This window comes from Solenopsis invicta, chromosome 5 (assembly GCF_016802725.1).
Source record: "Solenopsis invicta isolate M01_SB chromosome 5, UNIL_Sinv_3.0, whole genome shotgun sequence".
In the NCBI taxonomy this organism is placed as follows: Eukaryota; Metazoa; Arthropoda; class Insecta; order Hymenoptera; family Formicidae; genus Solenopsis; species Solenopsis invicta.
In genome coordinates this window covers 1,114,503-1,133,713 of record NC_052668.1, presented here as the reverse complement: position 1 = coordinate 1,133,713, position 19,211 = coordinate 1,114,503, and the positions used below count along the sequence as shown (strand labels likewise).

The following is a 19,211-nucleotide window of genomic DNA, read 5'->3' as shown; positions in this document are numbered from 1 at the left end:
TTGAAACTTAAAAGCAAGAATATACCTTCTAGTAAAGTAAAACAAATTTCATTGGTAGAAACAGCGTTGCTATTTACATGTAAAACGCTCTTCCCTTTTTCCCCCTTTTTAATATTGCATTACCCCTTCTAACAAGTGCACATCGATTTCATAAAAAATATTGTGACCCTAGGAAGTAATTTCCTTATTTACGGATACTTTACATGTATAATAAATGCATAAAATGATGGAGTTTAATTTTTAATTAAGCAGGATGACACGAGGGATATATGGCGTTATTATGCCCATCGTTAAAATGCTATAGCTTAATGAAAGATAAGGGAAGGGCTACAATAAAGGTTTAGCCTTGCTGCGCAGAGGATTATGAGTATATTATGTAGAACACGTATGCGCGATCGAGCTTCTGCGAATATAGACATATTATATATTTACGTGTACATATACACGTATATGTATATGGACATATTAAAATGACGTATTAAAATGACTCAACTCTTGATATTGAACTTCCAAATCTAATCTGAATCCTGCCAATGGCGGGAATCGCGTATATATAATTCACGGAAATTTATGGAAACTCTAGTTTTACGAATGTCAGTAGTATAAAATAATAAAATTTCAATGTGTTCCTTTATTACTGCGATCACACACATGTGTAAGGACCCCAGCGGTTTACGGCACCCCAGCCAGTACGTTCGCTTAAAAAAATTCAGGTCTTCATGTATCAAACTTAGTTCTTGTCAAGGTCGCCTAAAAAGCGCACAATAAAATATATTAGGATCCCTACCCGAAACATTTATTACATATTTCCTGTTTTTTCAATTTACTTTCGTAAATAGCTTTTTTATAATTTAAAATAATGTAGGATCCTCTATATAACGCGAGATACATTTCGTGGTACAGGAATTTTGCGTTATACGAAACCAAAAGCACTAAACGTTAAAACTGAGTAAGTACTCTTTTTTAATATAACAGAAAATAATATGCAATTTACTCCATTGTAAATAACACGTTAAAATTGAATAATTATATTTTTTTTAATGTAATAGAAAATAATATGCAAATTCATCTATTTTAAACAACACGTAAGAAACCAATAAATACTCTTTCTTCTAATCGCGTTATAGGATTACCGTGTTATACGGGGCTCTGCTGTATATATAATAATAGGTTTAAAATGTATATAGATTTAAAATATATATAGGGTGATTATTAATGATTGTAATTTCTAATATATTATATTTCTAATATATTTTTTGTAATTTCTAATATATTATAATAATATGTCAGAAATACATATCCGTCGGTAAATCATGCTCCTATGGTAAAAAGTGGGTACAACCATTAATAATCACTCTATATAGGTTTAAAATATACGTAGGTTTAAAATATATATAGTAATGGCAGAATATTTTTTTAATGATTCTTTAATATATTTGTTTCAATAACTACATTACATGTAAAAATATATTATAAGAATGTTTTACTATACAATATCAGCTAAAAGTTATTGAAATTTAAAAACTGCAGACTCTTTAGTATTATTTTTTTGTTTAATTAATGATAAAAGTTTTGGATGTAAATGCTCGAATTTTGATTCTGAATTAGTTACAAAAGAACAAACAAAAAATTTGGTTTAAAGGAAAATCATCAATACCGCAATACAATCGCTTTGTTTTTTATATTCCATAATACTTTTGAATATTTCTAAAAAGAGACATTTATTAAATAAGATATTTATTAAACAATATGACAAAATGTTTTTAAATTTAAAAACAATGAAGAAGTATATACAATTAAGCACTAAAATGTAACTTGAAAAAGTTTAATAGTGCTCAAAAGTAAAAATGCTTTATAAAAAGTGTCAGCAGTTGTGTATTGGTATATTAGCACCACCCAAATACGGTGGATTACTAAACAACTAATTTTATAAGCAATTGTTAGAATTTGTCACGTAATAACGGAGATAACAGGGATAGCCGTAATGTCCACAGTAGCCATAATACCCCTTTCTCCTTTATATACTGTGTCGGTGCGATTTACGTTCGTGGCCCGATCGCAAGGCGCGATACGGATACTACTCGTTCCGGCTCGGGAACAGACGCGGATCCGTTGGCGTGATCTTTACGAGTGTGTAATTGTCATTGTGCCGTCTCTACGATCTTGGAACAACTCAAAAGTAAGCGCCAGGAATCGACCCAGGAGAGATTTGGCGACTGCAATGACAATTTCCTGTACAATTTTGAAGTCTTGTTTACTCGGAGGAAGGCGCAAAGAGGAAGATTACCACCGAAGGATTAACGAAGCATCGCGAAATGCGGGGGCTCGCAGATTGAACCGCCCACACTATTTTGCCGTTTGCCACGGAACAGATACACTTTCCTGTTATAAGAACCATTTGCAGAAGCAGCGTAGACTTTAACATTTCGCAGGCGGAGAAAATGCCAAGCGGACTGCCGCGAGAAAACAGAGTCGAGGATGGCAGTGCAAAGATCTTGCGAAGAAATCGTCATGGGCCTAAAGCCCAAATCACACTAGCGATTGACAATTGCGATTGATAATTGGCGATTACTTTTTAAACTAATCAGAGCAAAACAGTCGGTGGCTGCTTTGCTCTAATTGGTTGAAAAGTAATCGCCAATCGTCAATCGCAATCGTCAATCGCTAGGTGTGATTTGGGCTTAAGGCGAAGACCATTCCCAGGCAGAAGGACACAGCCGTTTTTTATCAGTTCCCGGAGACGCAAAGATAAACGCTGCCGGTCTGCACAGATCTTGTCCATTTTGATTTTTTTGCGCGCCTATAACATTACGGGCCCAGGACGATTGTGCGATTCGCACCCCGCAAGGATCTAGTTGCCTAATTGCAGCCAATACGAAAGCGGCAATTGTGCTAAGTGGGGCGTGTCACCGCGAGCCTCCCGCAAGATCGAGGATCGATCACCACTACTGCTGTAAGCGTGCCCGGAGCCGGTATTTCACGGAAACGAGCCGATAGCGAGATAGAGAAAGAGGACGCAGAACTAAGTCATTCCATGTCGTGCCGCTACCAACGGGTGAGACGAGCGTTAACGATAATTTTGTATAAAGTCGCCGATTTCGTGATTTCGCCGCTTTAAGCAGCGTTTACAATGGAATCGTAGAGTCGCAGGAGAGATCGTAAATCCAAATAAAGTTTCTGTTAATACGCAATATAAAATGTTCTTTTGTGATTGGTCAGTCGTAGTGACGGTAGTCTCTGGTATTAGAATTGCATCAACTCCAAGCGATTACGACTACGACCGGAAATACAGAAATTTACGATCGCTCATGTGACTCCATTGTAGACGCCGCTTAAGCGACCTTGAGGCGAGCGATTTCAGATCGAAATTCCATCCGTCTTTGTTTTGCTTCTGCTCTATTGCACTAGTATTTCTCCGCGTGAAGATTTCCGCCTCTGTGACGTCGTTCGTTCGATCTCGCCGAATTCAGTAATTATTCTCTTTACTATAATACTCCGGTATTCTTGTCTTTACGCTGCAGCCCAGTCGACGTTTGGTGTTGTCCGATAAATACGTGTGTCTGTGAACGTGATTGTACCTCAGTCGAATTTCGCGAGATTACTTGTGTAATCTCGATACAAAAACGCGATCTTTTTATCTAGCATATGCGTATGATATTTCGCGAGATTGTAATTACCGTGAGCTCTTTCTTTCACAGATTAAATGCCGCTAGAGCGAGAGATTTATACTTCGTCGTTGTCTCGCGGTACAATCCGGTTAATTATTTCCTTCAACTAACACTCCGTGATTTTGTAACGCCTGAAATATGCCTGCGAACCGCGTGCTTAATTCTATGTTAAATTACTAACTCATACTCGACAAATGTACAATGTTTATTTTATCGTTAACAATCGTCTCGATTATTGCGTGATTTCGCTTTCCGCGATTCTACTTGCTCGCATAGAACCACCCCCCTTCTCTTAATTCCTGACTGAGTAATCGGCTGTCGGTATCGTCGACGTTCTCGGCTATTAACGCTAAAGATTATGTGCGGCATTTAGAGTCTAGTAAAAGAGTGTCTTGCGCCCACTTTTAATTGAAAAGAAATAAGTAGCTTGAGAGAATTAATATTTCGCTGTCGACTAGCTTTGAATGAACGACGAAGTTGTGTCACGTTGTTACAAATTTGGCGTACGAGGCCCGAAGTGAAAGTAATAGCATTTTCTTTAATGAGTAGTAATAACAAAATTTATTAATTTGGAAAGCGAGAGAATCACAGAAGTTGCCTTGTTTGATTTAATGTTTTTGTCTTTTGTTTTTGCATAATTGCTTCCTCAATTGAATTAACCCGCTTCTTTCAGTTGTGCGTGCGCGAGTCTTAATGCGTGTTGGGAATTTCGTGAGTGTTATTATTAATTTTCTTGAGGGTCCTGGAGTTTCGGCATCGCGTCGTGCTAAAGAATTCGTAATTTTCGTGAATTTTCGGTTGCGGCGCGTGCCGCCTTGGGTTATGTGTACGGGATTAACGCGTTCACCTTCGTACCTTTCCCGTTTCTTTCTCGCCGCGCGTGGCGTCCTTGACCTTCCAGATAGTATTCATGTTTCAAATACACTGTATTAAGAAAGCTTTTTCCGTGCTCCGCGAATATTATGAGTAATGTTATTTTGAATACAGGATGTCCCGAAATTTATTGCGAGTTTACAGATCGTTTCACACTTAGATAACACTTCACTTCGTGTTATCTAGTTTGTTCTCGCGCGTCCAGGTCGTAAGGGGAAAAAGGACCACCAAGTACGCGTGTTTCCGCTTGCCGTTATCATTGCGAGACCGTTGTCTTGATTCAAAAATTAAAATGTCAGCGAAACACGCGACATTCGCGTGAATTTATCAAGTAGGAGCGAAGAAATTAAATGAAGAGCTCTCGTGCAGGAGGCACACGCGGTTTTCGAATTTGAACCGCGAACGAACGAATAACTGAAATAGCTGAAGAGTTAACACTTACTCTTACGTTGGAGGGTATTTACAATTAGCGAGATATTACTGTCTGTTTGCTGCCGACTCTTGCTGTTTCGTGTACCGTGGGGATGGATTTTTTATGTGCGTTCGGTATTGGTTTTGATTTCGCGTTTTGAGGATGGTATTTTGCGAATCGGCAGGGACGTTTTGTCGAAACTTTAGACAATAATCGTCATTATGCTTGCTGTAAACTTTTCGAATTAATCCCCGGGCAGAAAGCTCGTTTACAAGACTTATTAGAGAACAGAATTCCCGGACTGTCGCAGATCCTAATGTCACCTCACTTGCAAAGCATAGAATAGATGTCGGTCAACATTCGCCTATTAAACAGCGTTGGTAGTTAGTTTCTTCAAAGGTTCAGGAGGCAATTCGCGAAAAAGTCGATAAAATGTTAGCGGCAAAAATTATTGATCTTTCTTTGGGTGAATGGTCGAATCCAAACGTGATGGTTAAGAAATCGAATGGAAAATATCGGTTTTGCTTAGATTTCCTTAGATAGTAAAATTAACGACGTGTCGAAGAAGCACGCGTACCCGTGCAGAATATGAACGGCATCTTAGACAAATTATGGTCTGTGCGATATATTTCCACAATTGATCTGAGTCAGGCGTACTTTCAAATACCTTTGGCGAAAGATAGACGAGAAATTACTGCGTTTAGCGTCCTAGGGAAAAGTCTTTACCATTTTACGAGAACGCTGTACGGATTAATTGGAGCTTCTGCGATATTTCAACGTCTTTTAGATAAATTAATCAGATCGGAAATGGAACCTCACGCATTCGCGTATTTAGGACGACATCGTGATCGTAACATCGACCTTCGACACATCGACCTTCGACATTTAGAGCGGCTCGAACGTGTTTTAAATAAGATTTAGGCTGCCGATCTTACGATTAACCCTGAGAAATGTGAATTTTATCGTTCACAGGTTTGGTATTTGGGATTCATTTTACTCATCTTACAGCGGAACGGCTTAACCGTGAATTCCATCAAAGTACGACCGATTTCTGAATATCCGATACCGCGTAATATTAAACAATTGCGATAATTTTTAGACATGTCATCAACAATATTTAATCAATTGTCATTATACGTAATTACATGCATAGTTAATTTTGTACATTATTAAATATTTAAAAAATGTCAAAATAAAGTTATAAAGACACTAATTCATGATTTAAATACCAATAATAGGAAACAAAGTATGAATATAATGTTATTTATTATTATGTCTTAAAAAATAATAAACATAAAATAGTAAAATTGACATTAAGGTCGGTACATAGAATTGGTCAATTCTTATGAGAGTAAACGTCACATTTTTTTAATGATAGTAGTGTACTCTGCTAGACTCGGGGATGTATAACTGAAAACTTTTGACTGTTTTCTGAGTTTATTGGTCCTCAGCGTCCATATTTTATATTTTTACTTAAGGCTCTTGTGTAGTTGGCCGAGAACTCCACCGTCAATTTTGTTGACGATGATGACCTAGCAGAGTGGAAAGAATTAGAATTAATAGGGGCGAAAAGTGACATATTGACGATGAAATTTTGTCTTGCATGTTATTTCCTTACTATCCAGATAGCCAGCGTGATTTAGCATATTAGGTAGATTAATGAACTACATGAGTTGTGAAGCCAATTTGCTGAACCGGAATCTTATGTGCAAATTGAGTTAGCAACATGAGGACAAATATACATCATCAATTTATGAAATTTCAAGAGCAAACGTTGAGGATTAATAATGCGTCATGTTGATAGCAAAATAACGGCACGCGACGAGCTTGCATTTTGTATACAGTATCGTGCCGGCAACATAATGGCAAACTGATGGCACGTATAACATCTAACGTTTTACACATGTTGCAAAATATTGGAATACTGATGAAATTTTTTAATTGAAATTTGTTTCTAGCAAAGGGTTGTGTCGACATTAAGAAATTGTCACCCGCGAACAGTATGCGACATCATTGACAGCTGGACGCGGCAGAGCTGAACTTCTATTACCTAAATAATAATCATACATTGTAGAATGAAAGACGTAACGTTACGAGAGTTTTTATTCTTACATATTTTGATAAGAATATTTTTTTAAACGAGAGAATTTTATAAAAGGATTACTCAAAGTCGAGTTTTCAAAAATGGAATTTGCATAATTGGGCTCCAGAAGAAAATTAATGAAATGTGTTTTGACAGTACGATTATGCGGATTCTTATGCAAATAAATAAGACTTTTTCAACATGGCTATGACGTTAACATAATTTCTCTAATTATTCTGCACATAAAAAATCAATAATTTTAAAAATCATGTTTTCATCATATGCACTGCATTCATATTTTTGCAAATGTTGCCATTATGTTGTCGTCAACATGCTGTTAAATGCGGATAGCAAACTGAAACAGTTTCCATCATGTCGCTATTAATTTATCATCAAATTTAGAATTCATGTCAAAACATTTTACACATAATGAGGAAGCACTTTGTCCTTGGTTTATTAATTGTACATCTATTGCTGCAATGGTTGATAGCAACATGACGGCTTCTTAGACTTATTTAGTTATGAGTTTTATTTTGAAAATGTGACTTATCTCACATTTAGTAACAAATTCCTGAAAATGGACCACAAATAAAGTTATCTTTGAATTTGATACGTAAAAGCATACTTTTTACTCCTTTCAACAGTTGTCTCTGTGTTTTTCCACTTGAATAGACAATAATTCACGTACCTTTTACGACTATTTACTGACTGTCAGGAGAGAAAAGGATAGTTGAAGATCATTTTTACAAGTCTTTTAAAGCAATCTTATTATTTTGTTTCAACCACCCTTACGAAAAAATATACCCAACTAGGCGTTGGTGATCCAAAATGACACTTAAATTGAGTGTTAATCTTGTCATTGGAGGTTTATTTGGGAGTTAACACTCAATTTAAGTGTCATTTCGGACCGCTAACACCTACTTGGGCGAATATTTTCGTAAGGGCAAAGTCTCTTTATTTAAAAATGGTACGCAAGAAATTTTGCGTATGATTTTTCGTTCATCATGATATTATAATTTCAATAGCTACGGTGATTACTCAGGAATCTTAGAGGCTCCTAAAGTTGTCTTGTTTCACCATTATTAAATGAGTGCAAATTTTAGAATCGACTTTACAGAATCACAAAATTCTTTTACAGAATTAAAATAAAAAGGAAAAGCATAAAGATACATTTTACTTCTTTGCCTCCGGCCCGTGACGGTTTCTCCGTAAGGTCTTTGTACTGTCGTCCTCGCCACGTCCTTTCTCACGGCTGTCCGCGTGGCGGTTCCACATTTTCTCCGCCTCCGAAATGTTAAAGTCTTTGCAGTTTTTCCAAATGCTTCTTATAATAGAAAGGTGTATCTGTTCCGCGGCAAACGGCAAAATAGTGTGGATGATTCAATCTGCGAGCCCCCGCGTTTTGGGGTCCTCCGTTAATCTCTCGGTGGTAATCCTCGTCTTTGCGCCTCGCTCTGAGTGGACGAGACTTTAAAATTGTACAGAAAATGATCATTGCAGTCGCCGAACCTCTCCTAGGTTGCTTCCTGGCGCTTATTTTTGAGTTATTCTAAGATCATAGGAACGACACAAAGGCAATCACACACACGTAAAGATTGCACCAACGGACTCGCGCCTGCTCCCGAGTCGGAAGGACGCTGATTCCGTGCCGTCCTTTACGGTCGGGCCATGCGGCCCTTGTGACGGACGACAAACGCAAGTCGTACGATCACAATATACTATATGCACGTATACATAATCGACTTGTCTTATTTGTCTTTATTTGATTAAACGCTAGAACTTCTTTAATACCCCTTCATTTGAAGGAGCTAACAAAAAAGGAAGATAATACGTTTAATATTTATAAGTTTTATTAGTTTGCTTTTATATTTAAGATCTTTATGAGATCATAAAGATCTTAAATATAAGAGCAAATTAATAAAACTTATACTGAACTGAACTTTAAAATATGCACGTTGTTTTTTTTTTAGCTTTTTGTGAAGCTTTTTTAGCTTTTTTAGCTTTCTTATAAAAAGAAATTAAAGTTTTTTCAACTTTAACAGATTTGCAGTAATTATGACGCAGAGTCATACATCTGTTCTTCGTGCCAAAGACTCGAGTTTAGATCCGATTAATCGGAAATATTTAATTTTTATTTGATTACTACCTCTCGGAAGACAATGGCAAACCACCGAGAGTATCTTGTATGAGAACTTTTCTAAATTAAGGCCTTTCGGAACCAGCGTTTAAAATGTATATGGATGCTTTTTTGTAAAATATATGGATACTATTGCCTTTTTTTTTGTCGCAAGTTCAGGCAAATGCAAAAGTTTTTCTATTTATAAATTAAATAAAAAAAGGTTACTTTTTATCGTTATTTTTCCTATAATTTGAAAAAGAAAAATTTGTTTATGAAAAAGCAGTAGGTCGTTTTGAACTTGTGATATGTTAGGATGACAGAGAGAAAAGAAAACGGAAATTTTGACGTGTTTACTCATATAGAATGGATTCAACTTTGACTTTTTGTACATGAAAGTGACGTTTGAATATATGTGATATATAATAGTAATGTCAAAGTGATTTATTTTAAGTAAAGTACAAATTTGTCTGAAAACTATTTTAAATGCATTTTGTTAACATAAACCTCTTATGCCAGAGTTTAATTTTTTGTTTTTTAACATTTACTTCTATTTTATTTCTATTTTGATTTCTTATATTTAAGAGGATGCTAAAGTACCACAAATTACAGCTAAACATCTTCAAATCAGCTTTACAGAATCACAAAAACTTTTTATAAAATTGAAATACGCGTAAAAAGAAAAGCTGCTCAGGTAAATTTTACAAGAAAATCGAACAAAAAGTTAATAAATCATTAAAAATTCTCATATAGCCGTCACCTGAGATTAACTTTACCTTAATACAGAAGTTGTGTAGCTCGTACGTACAAAATGATAGTGGAGCATCCTTCAGAAAATACGCACAAATAACACTGATTGTATGAAATTACGACTGAACGCCTAATAAAAAAGAAATGCTAATATTCTTTCACCGCAAGCATATTTTGCTTAGCGAAACTGAACTGTCATAAACAGAGCAGTAATGGTGTCCAAGAGTAGTTGATAGGTCTTTTCGCAGATAGTGATATAATCGAAAAACAAAGACAGATCTATGCGTTGGACAAAGAGCGATAGCCTGCTCTCTCTCGAAAAATAATACCGAGACGTCGAGGAAGTTTTTCTGTTAGGGGAAAGTAGGTAAATTGTACGCACCTAATAGAAATTTATAGCAGTGAAATGATTTTTGAAGTTGAAATCGATACGAGTACAGAAATAGAAACTTTAAACATTTTTCTATCATTATGTATTATCATATGGAACAATTTTTCATTTAATAATGCTGTATTCAACAAAAAGAGGCAAGTGGATAAACGAAAAAAATTTCTCGTGCCTTAGATAATTGTACGCGCGGTCCACTACGGACTTGATTTGGTAAAACTACAGATTACTCAAAGACTATTTAATTCAATTTAATAAATAATAGCTCAAAAACGCATGAAATAACGTACTTTTGTTAGGTATAACAAGATTAAATGAATAAATTAAAAATACGGACTTATTGCCTTATTTTCTGAACGCCGAAATCGCAACAAAAATCATGATTTCATTTTTTCTCACTTTTTTCAAGTAACTACGTTTTTAAATGATATAACCTACGGTTATATATTTAAAAAAAACTACCTTTAACCTACAAATATCGCCGTAATATAATCTCTATTCATCGAGAAGATGCCAGGAAGCGTGCAGTTACTTTGTCAGTGCATACAATAATCCTACTTTCTTCTACTTTAGCATCTTTTTAAAGGGATTTTAAAGTTGTTCCTGCTTTACTGACAGAGTACGATTTTTTCAAGCATTCTAGTTTTTTACTCGTTTTTATAGATTTAAGAACCCTTTTCTACAATTAATGTACTGGCACTAATATAATTTGGACTCATCGATTTTATATTAAAAACGAAAAAAGATTAAGAAATTTAAATCTGTTTTACTTATTCTTATTCTAATATGGCGTATACAGTTGTTAACGTGTGCCAATATTTGCTTTATATAAAAATTTTGCAGTGTGTTTGTAGAAAATAAAAGTGATTTGGAATGCGTGGAATATTACACGAAAATATAATGTTTTGAATACAAATAATTCTAATAAAGCATTACTGATCGAAAGCAGTTTTTAGTGCTTAATTTTTTCTAGGTGTGAATTTTATAAACCTTTACTAGATTCCTTCAAATTGCGCGTCCTAATTTTGCCGGACTGTAAAGTCTCTTTTAAGTCCAGCAAAATTGCGGCTAAGAGAATATCTCCTCCGGTTAAACGGATTCAATTTTAGCTTGGCTTATTCAAGAGTGAAGGTTAATTATCACTTAGTGACGCTCCTGGGAAATGCTGATCTTTAACCAGCTTTCACTTTTCGTTGCTTTCTAATAAAAATGCTGGGAAAAAAAATTTAAATAAATTTAATAGAAATATTTACTTATTTAAAGTTTGTATTTATAAAAAGTATTATTTAAAATAAGTATGTTGCGTATTAAATGTAACAAAAAACAACATATTTACTTGAAGTAAGATTTTATTTTACGATGCATTCTTTTTTTTCATTTATTATTATGTGAGCTAACTTAAGTCAGCGTGTATTAAAAATAATAAAATATTACTCGTATCTCTTACAAAAATAATTTAGCGCTTTTACATCTCATATAAACCGTTTCTAATCCGTTTCATCATTTTTTAGGCTCTCAAGTCTATTGCAAAAGAACGTGACATACATATATGAGTACTCTTTAGTAGATTGCCCGTTTTCAGTAATTGTTTTTCAGCTGATGAATAACGTTAATACGTTCCTTTTTTACTCACAAGAGGAAGAACCAAAAAAGCTGTCGGTTTTTAATACTCACGTTTTCAGTTGATAAGTGACAATACGTTAAAAGGATGCTAAACCTAAAGCTGAACTTGCTCAACTATATTATTTTTCGAGCGAGAGTCAAGTGGCACGCGGTCACGTGCAGAGCGAAGGGTAAGGGGAATAACGCTACCAGGCGACTAGCGCTCTTTGTCCAACACATTCGTGAATATATCATCTGTCTTTGTTCTTCGATTGTAGTGCCATCTGCGAAAAGATCTATCAACTATGTTGGACATAATCACTGCTCTATTTGCCGTTTATATTTTATATGTGCTAACCCAAATGTATACGCGTATAACTATTCAATAATTAATATTTGGCTTTTGATTGGTACTCAGTCAGTGTTGTACGTTAGAATTTTCCGCATTTGGAAAAGTTTTTATTTCATATATACAAGCTACAGAACGTTAGTAAAAGACAAAAGTTAATCCCGAGAATAAATCCACGAGTCAAAAGTAAGAGAATTTTTAACTTTTTTTTGATTCTCTAGTAAAATTTCTCTTATCCAAGTTTTTTTTTGTTGCGTACTTTTATTTTACAATAGAATTTTGTGTTTTGTCGAACCAATTCGAAGATTAAATTATTTTGTGCATTGATAATTCCCATTGGTTTAGTATCCTCTTAACCTTTTCGTATTTCTGGTTTTTCCAAGATTCCGCGTGAGATAGTCGAACCGAACGGACGTGGTATTGTAGCTCTCTGTGATACCTGAGTGAGACGGTGCGGCGTGGTTGCGCGGGGGTGACGTGAGGTGTTGAGTTGAGTTAAGTTACTTTAAAATAGCAGATAATTAATAAAGGGCCCAAGATACATCATGGCAAATGTTCCCCCGGCCGGACGGGGGAGCAGATTTAATCCCTATTCTAAGGAAGAGGTTAGAAGAGAAGTGGGTAGAGGAAATAGGAGAAGAAGCATGTCATTGAGAAGCCAAGATTCAAACGAGGCGGGACAAGAAGACGAAGATTTTGCGGCAGAGGAGAGCGACGTAGAAATAATGGATGTACAAAAATGCGCTAAAATATTAGGCATAGAATCGGTTGAGACCTCGAATTTGAAAAGTAGTGTGATTCAAAGTGAACCAGTAGTGACAAAGGAAAAATGTAGCGAGACAATGGACAAGACGGTTAAAGGGGGGAAAGGTCACGCCGGTATAAGTCAGGAAGTAAACATGTTTACAGATTGCGAGGGAATAGAGAAAAGAGAGCAGGTAAAGGACAGGTCGATAAATATGAAATGTGATAAGATAACTAAACAGGGTACGTCTCAGGAACATAAGTCAAAAGAAATTGACAATGACGGTAATATCTTACAAGAGAAATACGTAGTAGTAGAGGGGGAATTAAAGGCAATGAAAGATATAGAAAAAAGTACCTATGATAATCTAGTGAAAGAAATCAATATACGATTTGATAGATTTGCCCAGGGAGAATGTAAAATTAAATGCAAGATATCACAGAGTCATTGCACTTCTAGCAAAGGAAAAAATAGCATTAAGATATCGTTATGGTGCAATCAGAATTTGATTCGTCCGATTAGTATCGATATGATTAAATATAACTTCGCAGTATTAACTTTCAAAAATGCGTTAGATGCGAATGCTTGTCTGGACAAACTTGATAAACAATCTAATGGTTGGTTACAAGGTTTTGTTGATTTTACAGATACCTTTAGCAGGGGTGTAATTACCGATTGGCCGTACGAAATTCCAGAGTTATGGGAGAATATAGTAGATAAAAAGGATATCTTCAGAATAGAAAAAATGAAGAAGAGAGTCTGGGATCAGGGGGTCAATCATGTAATTTCACGTGGAACTTTTCACGTTTCACTTTTCACTTTTCACGTTTCACTTTTCACTTTTCATTTTTCATTTTTCACTCATAGAGAGTTCACGTGAATCTTTTCACGCACAGCGATTATGTATGAATAATGCGCGGAAATTTAGTTTGCGTTCCGAAATTCACCATTAAAGGCTCTGTCATTGCAACTATCAAGCGATCGTGAAAAAGGTTTCTATCTGCTTTTACAGTATAACTTTTACTGTAAAAATTTTGTTATATAAAAAAAAAAATTCTAAAAAAATATTTATAAATAAATAGCAATATTTCTTATATTGCATAAACTTAATTTACAAATATAATATATATTACATTTATTTTTAATGATCTGTATATTGTAACAACTATTTTATTATGTAATAATCTAATACTCAAAATTACATTGTAATTTAATTCAAACATTGTTTTTCAAAATTAATTTTAATTAGTTTTCTATGTGTGCAAATTTTAAAGTAAATTAATTTTATTAGTCATTAAATTTAACTTTGTTTAATTAAAAAATATTGAATAATTTAGAATATGGACCTTGATCAAAACTGAATTCTCCGCTCACACATGTATTTTCCAAATTTATAAGTTATAAACACTTACATGATAGATTAATATTCTATTTCACAAGACGCACCTTTCTTATATCATTGAATATCAAAACGCGTTTAAAGTATATTTTTATCTAAATTTGCATTTGATGAAACCTCATTCTATATAATTATCAAAATATCAATTTGTCAAATATAAATATCAAACTTAATTACATCACAAAAGCATTATTTTTATTTATGTATGTATTACTTTTTCCTATCAACGCAATGCAATACCAAAAAGGTTAACCTTTTCAATAATACCTCTTCAAACTGTTACCACACTGTTACCACACTTTCATTCTTATTTCAAAATACATACAATTTATTAATTCCCTAAATTTTCACCTTTTCGCCATCACGGCTGATGGCGAAAAAGTTCACGTGAAAAAGTTCATATTTCCGCTCATGAGTGAGTTACATGATTCCGTGGAATCGTACATGATCGTGCAGTTCACGTGAAACTTTTCACTTTTCACGTTTCCGCCCTAGGGGAAATGTTACATGATAGACCCCCAGGAGACAAAAAAGTTCCAGACGCAATTTATAAACAATTTTATAATCACCCTAAAAGGCAAAAGCAAGGATAGAATTAAGATCTTTGATAACTTAAATATTGGCTTGAGAATCAGACCGTATGTGGCTCCTGTGATTCAATGCTTTAATTGTTTTAGATTTGGCCATTTCAAACACCAATGCAAAAATGAGGCTAGGTGCATAGTATGTGGGGACAACATGCACGGCGATTGTAATAAACCAGAGGCATGCAGGAATTGTGAAGGCGCTCACCGTTCTACCAAAAGGAGTTGTCCGGTTGCTCTTAGAAATAAGGAAATTAAAACAATCATGGCATATAACAACGTTACATTTTTCGAAGCAGAAAGATTACTAAAGCTTAGTTTTGCAAACCAGAATATGACAAATTACGACAGATATACGAACCCTTCAGCGTGGCCTAGGATCGGGCACAATAATAAAGAGAGAGAAAATGAGACGGAAATAAAGATAACCGAGTTTTCTCGTAATACAAATAATGGCAATAATACTAAGGAAAACAAAACGACAGCAAATCATCAGGTAAACTATAGAACTTATTACAAAGATATAGAAAGAGACAGAGAAGAAGAGGAAAGACGACGACAAGAGAGAAGAGAAATAGAGGAAAGGGAAAGGAGAAGACAGGAAAGAAGGGAGAGAGAAAGAGAGAAGCAGGAGTAAGACAGAGACAAGAACATATAAACTACTATAAGCAGTTTGACAACACAGAGAAGGAGAAAAGAGGAATTATTTTATGTCAAATGAGTAATGATGAGGTAAGAACTGAATACTCGAATAATAGAACAGAAGAGAATAGAGAGAAAGACTGGTCCTCGAGTTTCGATTGGTCGCTACAAGCAGCAAGAGATATATGTAAGACATCTTATGACTTTCGTAAGGAATTTATGGAACTCTTAAAGCGGCATAGTTCTCAATTTAAAGGTAAAGAATATGAAGAGGAATATAAACAATTTGAGAGTAACTTACAAGTCATTGATAAGGAAAAGAAGATCTGTGATAGGTATCAAGAAGAAATAAACAGAGTGAAGCGTGTAAGCGCGGAGGCTAAAAAAAGATATTGGGACAGTGTGAGAGAGAGAGAGATGCTTTTAAATGACTAAAAATGGCTAATATCCTTATGTGGAATGCGGGAGGTATAAGTCATAAAAAGGCAGAGTTTGTTAATAATATGATAAAATACGATATAGCAGTTGTAACAGAAACGAAATTGAGTCGTGACAAACCACTATATATATCAGGTTATAAGACATATAAAAGTCAGAACGTAAATAACAACGGAGGGGTTGCCATACTGATTAAGAAAAATATTGAATTCAAAGTAATCGAGGAATGGACTATTAAATCAAATAACATTGAGGTAATTGGAATCAAAATTTGTGGCATAACCAGATGTTATAATCTAATAGCGGTATATAGAAAACCGTACGGGTGCGAACCAATGTCTGTATGGTATGATTTACTTAAGTTCAAAGGAGCGGATAATGAGGATTCTATTATAGTCGGGGATTTTAACGCCCATAATCACGCATGGAACTGTGTAAACACCGACAAAAATGGAGAAAGGTTATATATGGCCATGTTCCAGAAAGGATTCATTAATATTAATTATGACACCAAAACAAGGATGAACTATTACGGCCAAAGGGCATCGAATATAGACCTGATCTTTGCAAATAATAATTTGGCTGGAAGAATTAATTATCAGCAGCTTTCAGACACTTGGGGTTCAGATCACTTTCCGGTGGAAATAAACGTGGACGTGAGTTTTCTACCGTATAAGAAAATCACCAACAGAATATCAAATAAAAACACTGATTGGAAAATATATCATGATAAAATGGAAAATGAAATAATAACTGCACAAATATTTATCAGTAATATGAAGGCAGAAAGAAAAATACAAGACCTATACTCTTGGTTCATAAACAATATGAAGAAGACCACTTTGATTGCCTCAGGAAAGGATCCAGAAAAAGTTAATAAACATGGATGTATAAGATCAAAAAAATCAGATCAGGTACCTAAGAGACAAGAAGTTAGATGGTGGGACGAGGAATGAGCTAAAGTAAGAAAGGACAGGAAAAGCAAATTAAAAATATGGACACGCTCCGGTAGAATAGAAGATTTTGTAGAATATAAAAGATGTCGGGCTATTGCTAGAAAAACTATAAATAAAAAGAAGAAAGAAAACTTTATAACATTCTGTAACGGAATTAATAGGTTTACAAGTCTATCATATGTGTGGAACACAATGAGAACCATGAAAAATGTTCAAAACAAAATAAACTGGAATACTTGGCAACATCAAGATAGAGAGGCTGAAATTAGAAGAACAATATCAGACTTGGCTCCACCGTGGGTCGAAGAAATAAGACAGGAAGATAATAAGACGGAAGAACGGTCTACAAATGACATGAATGGTGAATTCTCCATGGATGAGCTTTTCCGAACTATGCATATGATTAGAAAAGATTCAGCCCCTGGGTTCGATAATGTCGATTACTTGATGTTGAAAAATCTACCGATAAGCGGAAAATAACTTTTATTAGATCTTTACAATATTATATGGAACGAGGATTATTTTCCTTTAAACTGGAATAAATATCAGGTTATCTTTATTGATAAAGTTGGCAAAAACAAAATGAGACCGATCGCATTATCGTCTTGTATGTGTAAAGTAATGGAGAGGTTAGTAAACGAAAGACTTATATGGTGGCTCGAAAGTAACAACAAATTGGATCCTATGCAAAACGGGTTTCGAAGAGGAAAATCGTGTATGGAGAATCTTACGAAGATGATTGCAGATATTAAAAGTGCCAATTTATCTGGTGATTACACCCTGGCTGCCTTCCTGGATGTTGAATCGGCCTATGATAAGGTAGACTTTAAAATAATGATTAGGAAATTAAGTGACGAGAATTGTCCTTCTGGCATTCTTAAATTTATTAGCAAATGGCTAAATTCCAGAGAAACTAGCTTCGTGATAAATAACCGAGAAGTAGAAGTCAGAAAGATGTACAGGGGATTGCCACAGGGAGCTGTACTCAGTCCAATTTTATATGCACTATATACTAATAAAATCACTCAGGGAATAAACAACTCGGCCCAGATCGTGCAATTTGCAGATGATGTCGCAGTGTATGTACAAGGCGAGGACAGATTTGAAAATAAAATTAATTTAGAAGTGGCGGTACATAGGATTGCAAAAAATTTGGCTGCATTAAATCTAGATTTGGCACCTCAAAAGATAAAAATCGTAGAATTTTCTAAATCAGGTTTCTGTGATAAAAAATTATATATTAGAGTTAAGAAACGTAGAATGTACAACGACCGAGGGGTTAGATTCCTGGGAATTTGGCTTGACAACAAGCTAAGATTTGATAAACATGTATCAGACATTAGAGGTAGAGTAAATAAAGCTAACAATATCATGAAGTACCTCAGCGGTATATCGAGAGGTGTTGAGGTAAACACGGCTTTAATGTTATATAAAAGTATGGTCAGGTCGGTTCTAGATTATGGCCTGTTTGTCTATAGCCCTAATTTGAAATCATTACAGCTTGGCTTAGAGAGAGCTCAATTCTTAGGAATCCGTACGGCCCTCGGATATAGGAATAGCACCCTTAATAATGTTATCATCGCAGAATCGAAAGCAGTTCTGATAAGAGATAGAGCGTTGACCTTAGCTAAGAACTTTTGTTGTAAAATTTATAAATACGGTGAGGATTCTATTAGAAATAGCTTAAATAAATTAAGTCGCAAAGAAATGTTTGCTAAATATAGGAATCCGTTATTTAATAAGAGCGTGCTATGCGAAGCATGGGATTATGTCCAAAGATATAGAGATAAATTGGGTAATAAGGAAAATTCATATGAAATATGGAACTTAGAATATAATATGATCACTAATAGAATAGATATAAATTATGATATAGGAAGAAGGCTACATGGCCCTAATCGTAAGAAAAAGAACTGTGATATTGGACAAATCAAAGGATACGTACAGGAAGATTTAAGACTAATAAATGAAGTAAAAAGTAAATATAATTTAAATGATAGGACGCTCATAATGTATACAGATAGCTCAAAATCGCAACATTCTATTTCTACAGGAGCTAGCGTGATTTTAGAAGAACAGGAAGAGGGGCATTATTTTAGTTTGCCTAAAGAATGTTCTGTATTTACAGCGGAAGCTGCGGCTATATTGGCGGCTTTGAAAATAGCATTTAATAAGATAGATTCCTTTGATAATGTTGTTATTTTTT

The 19,211-nt window shown here is 34.8% G+C and overlaps 1 protein-coding gene across 4 annotated transcripts in view; it reads left to right on the top strand.

The window, feature by feature from the left end:
- The window catches only part of LOC113004804 (potassium voltage-gated channel subfamily KQT member 1-like), a 54,691-nt gene that overhangs the window by 23,212 nt on the left and 12,268 nt on the right, over positions 1 to 19,211 (top strand). The window contains exons 1-3 of one of the 4 annotated variants that reach the window (XM_039449672.1): positions 11,654 to 13,228; positions 13,634 to 13,758; positions 14,911 to 15,653. The exons of 1 other annotated variant lie outside the window; for it this stretch is intronic. In XM_039449672.1, the coding sequence (XP_039305606.1) occupies positions 12,787 to 13,228; positions 13,634 to 13,758; positions 14,911 to 15,606 (1,263 nt within the window). In that variant the 5' untranslated portion in view covers positions 11,654 to 12,786 and the 3' untranslated portion in view covers positions 15,607 to 15,653. Of the gene's footprint in view, positions 1 to 11,650; positions 13,759 to 14,910; positions 15,654 to 19,211 lie in introns of those variants that run through there. 2 more of the 4 variants (XM_039449671.1, XM_039449673.1) reach the window with 2 other exon arrangements.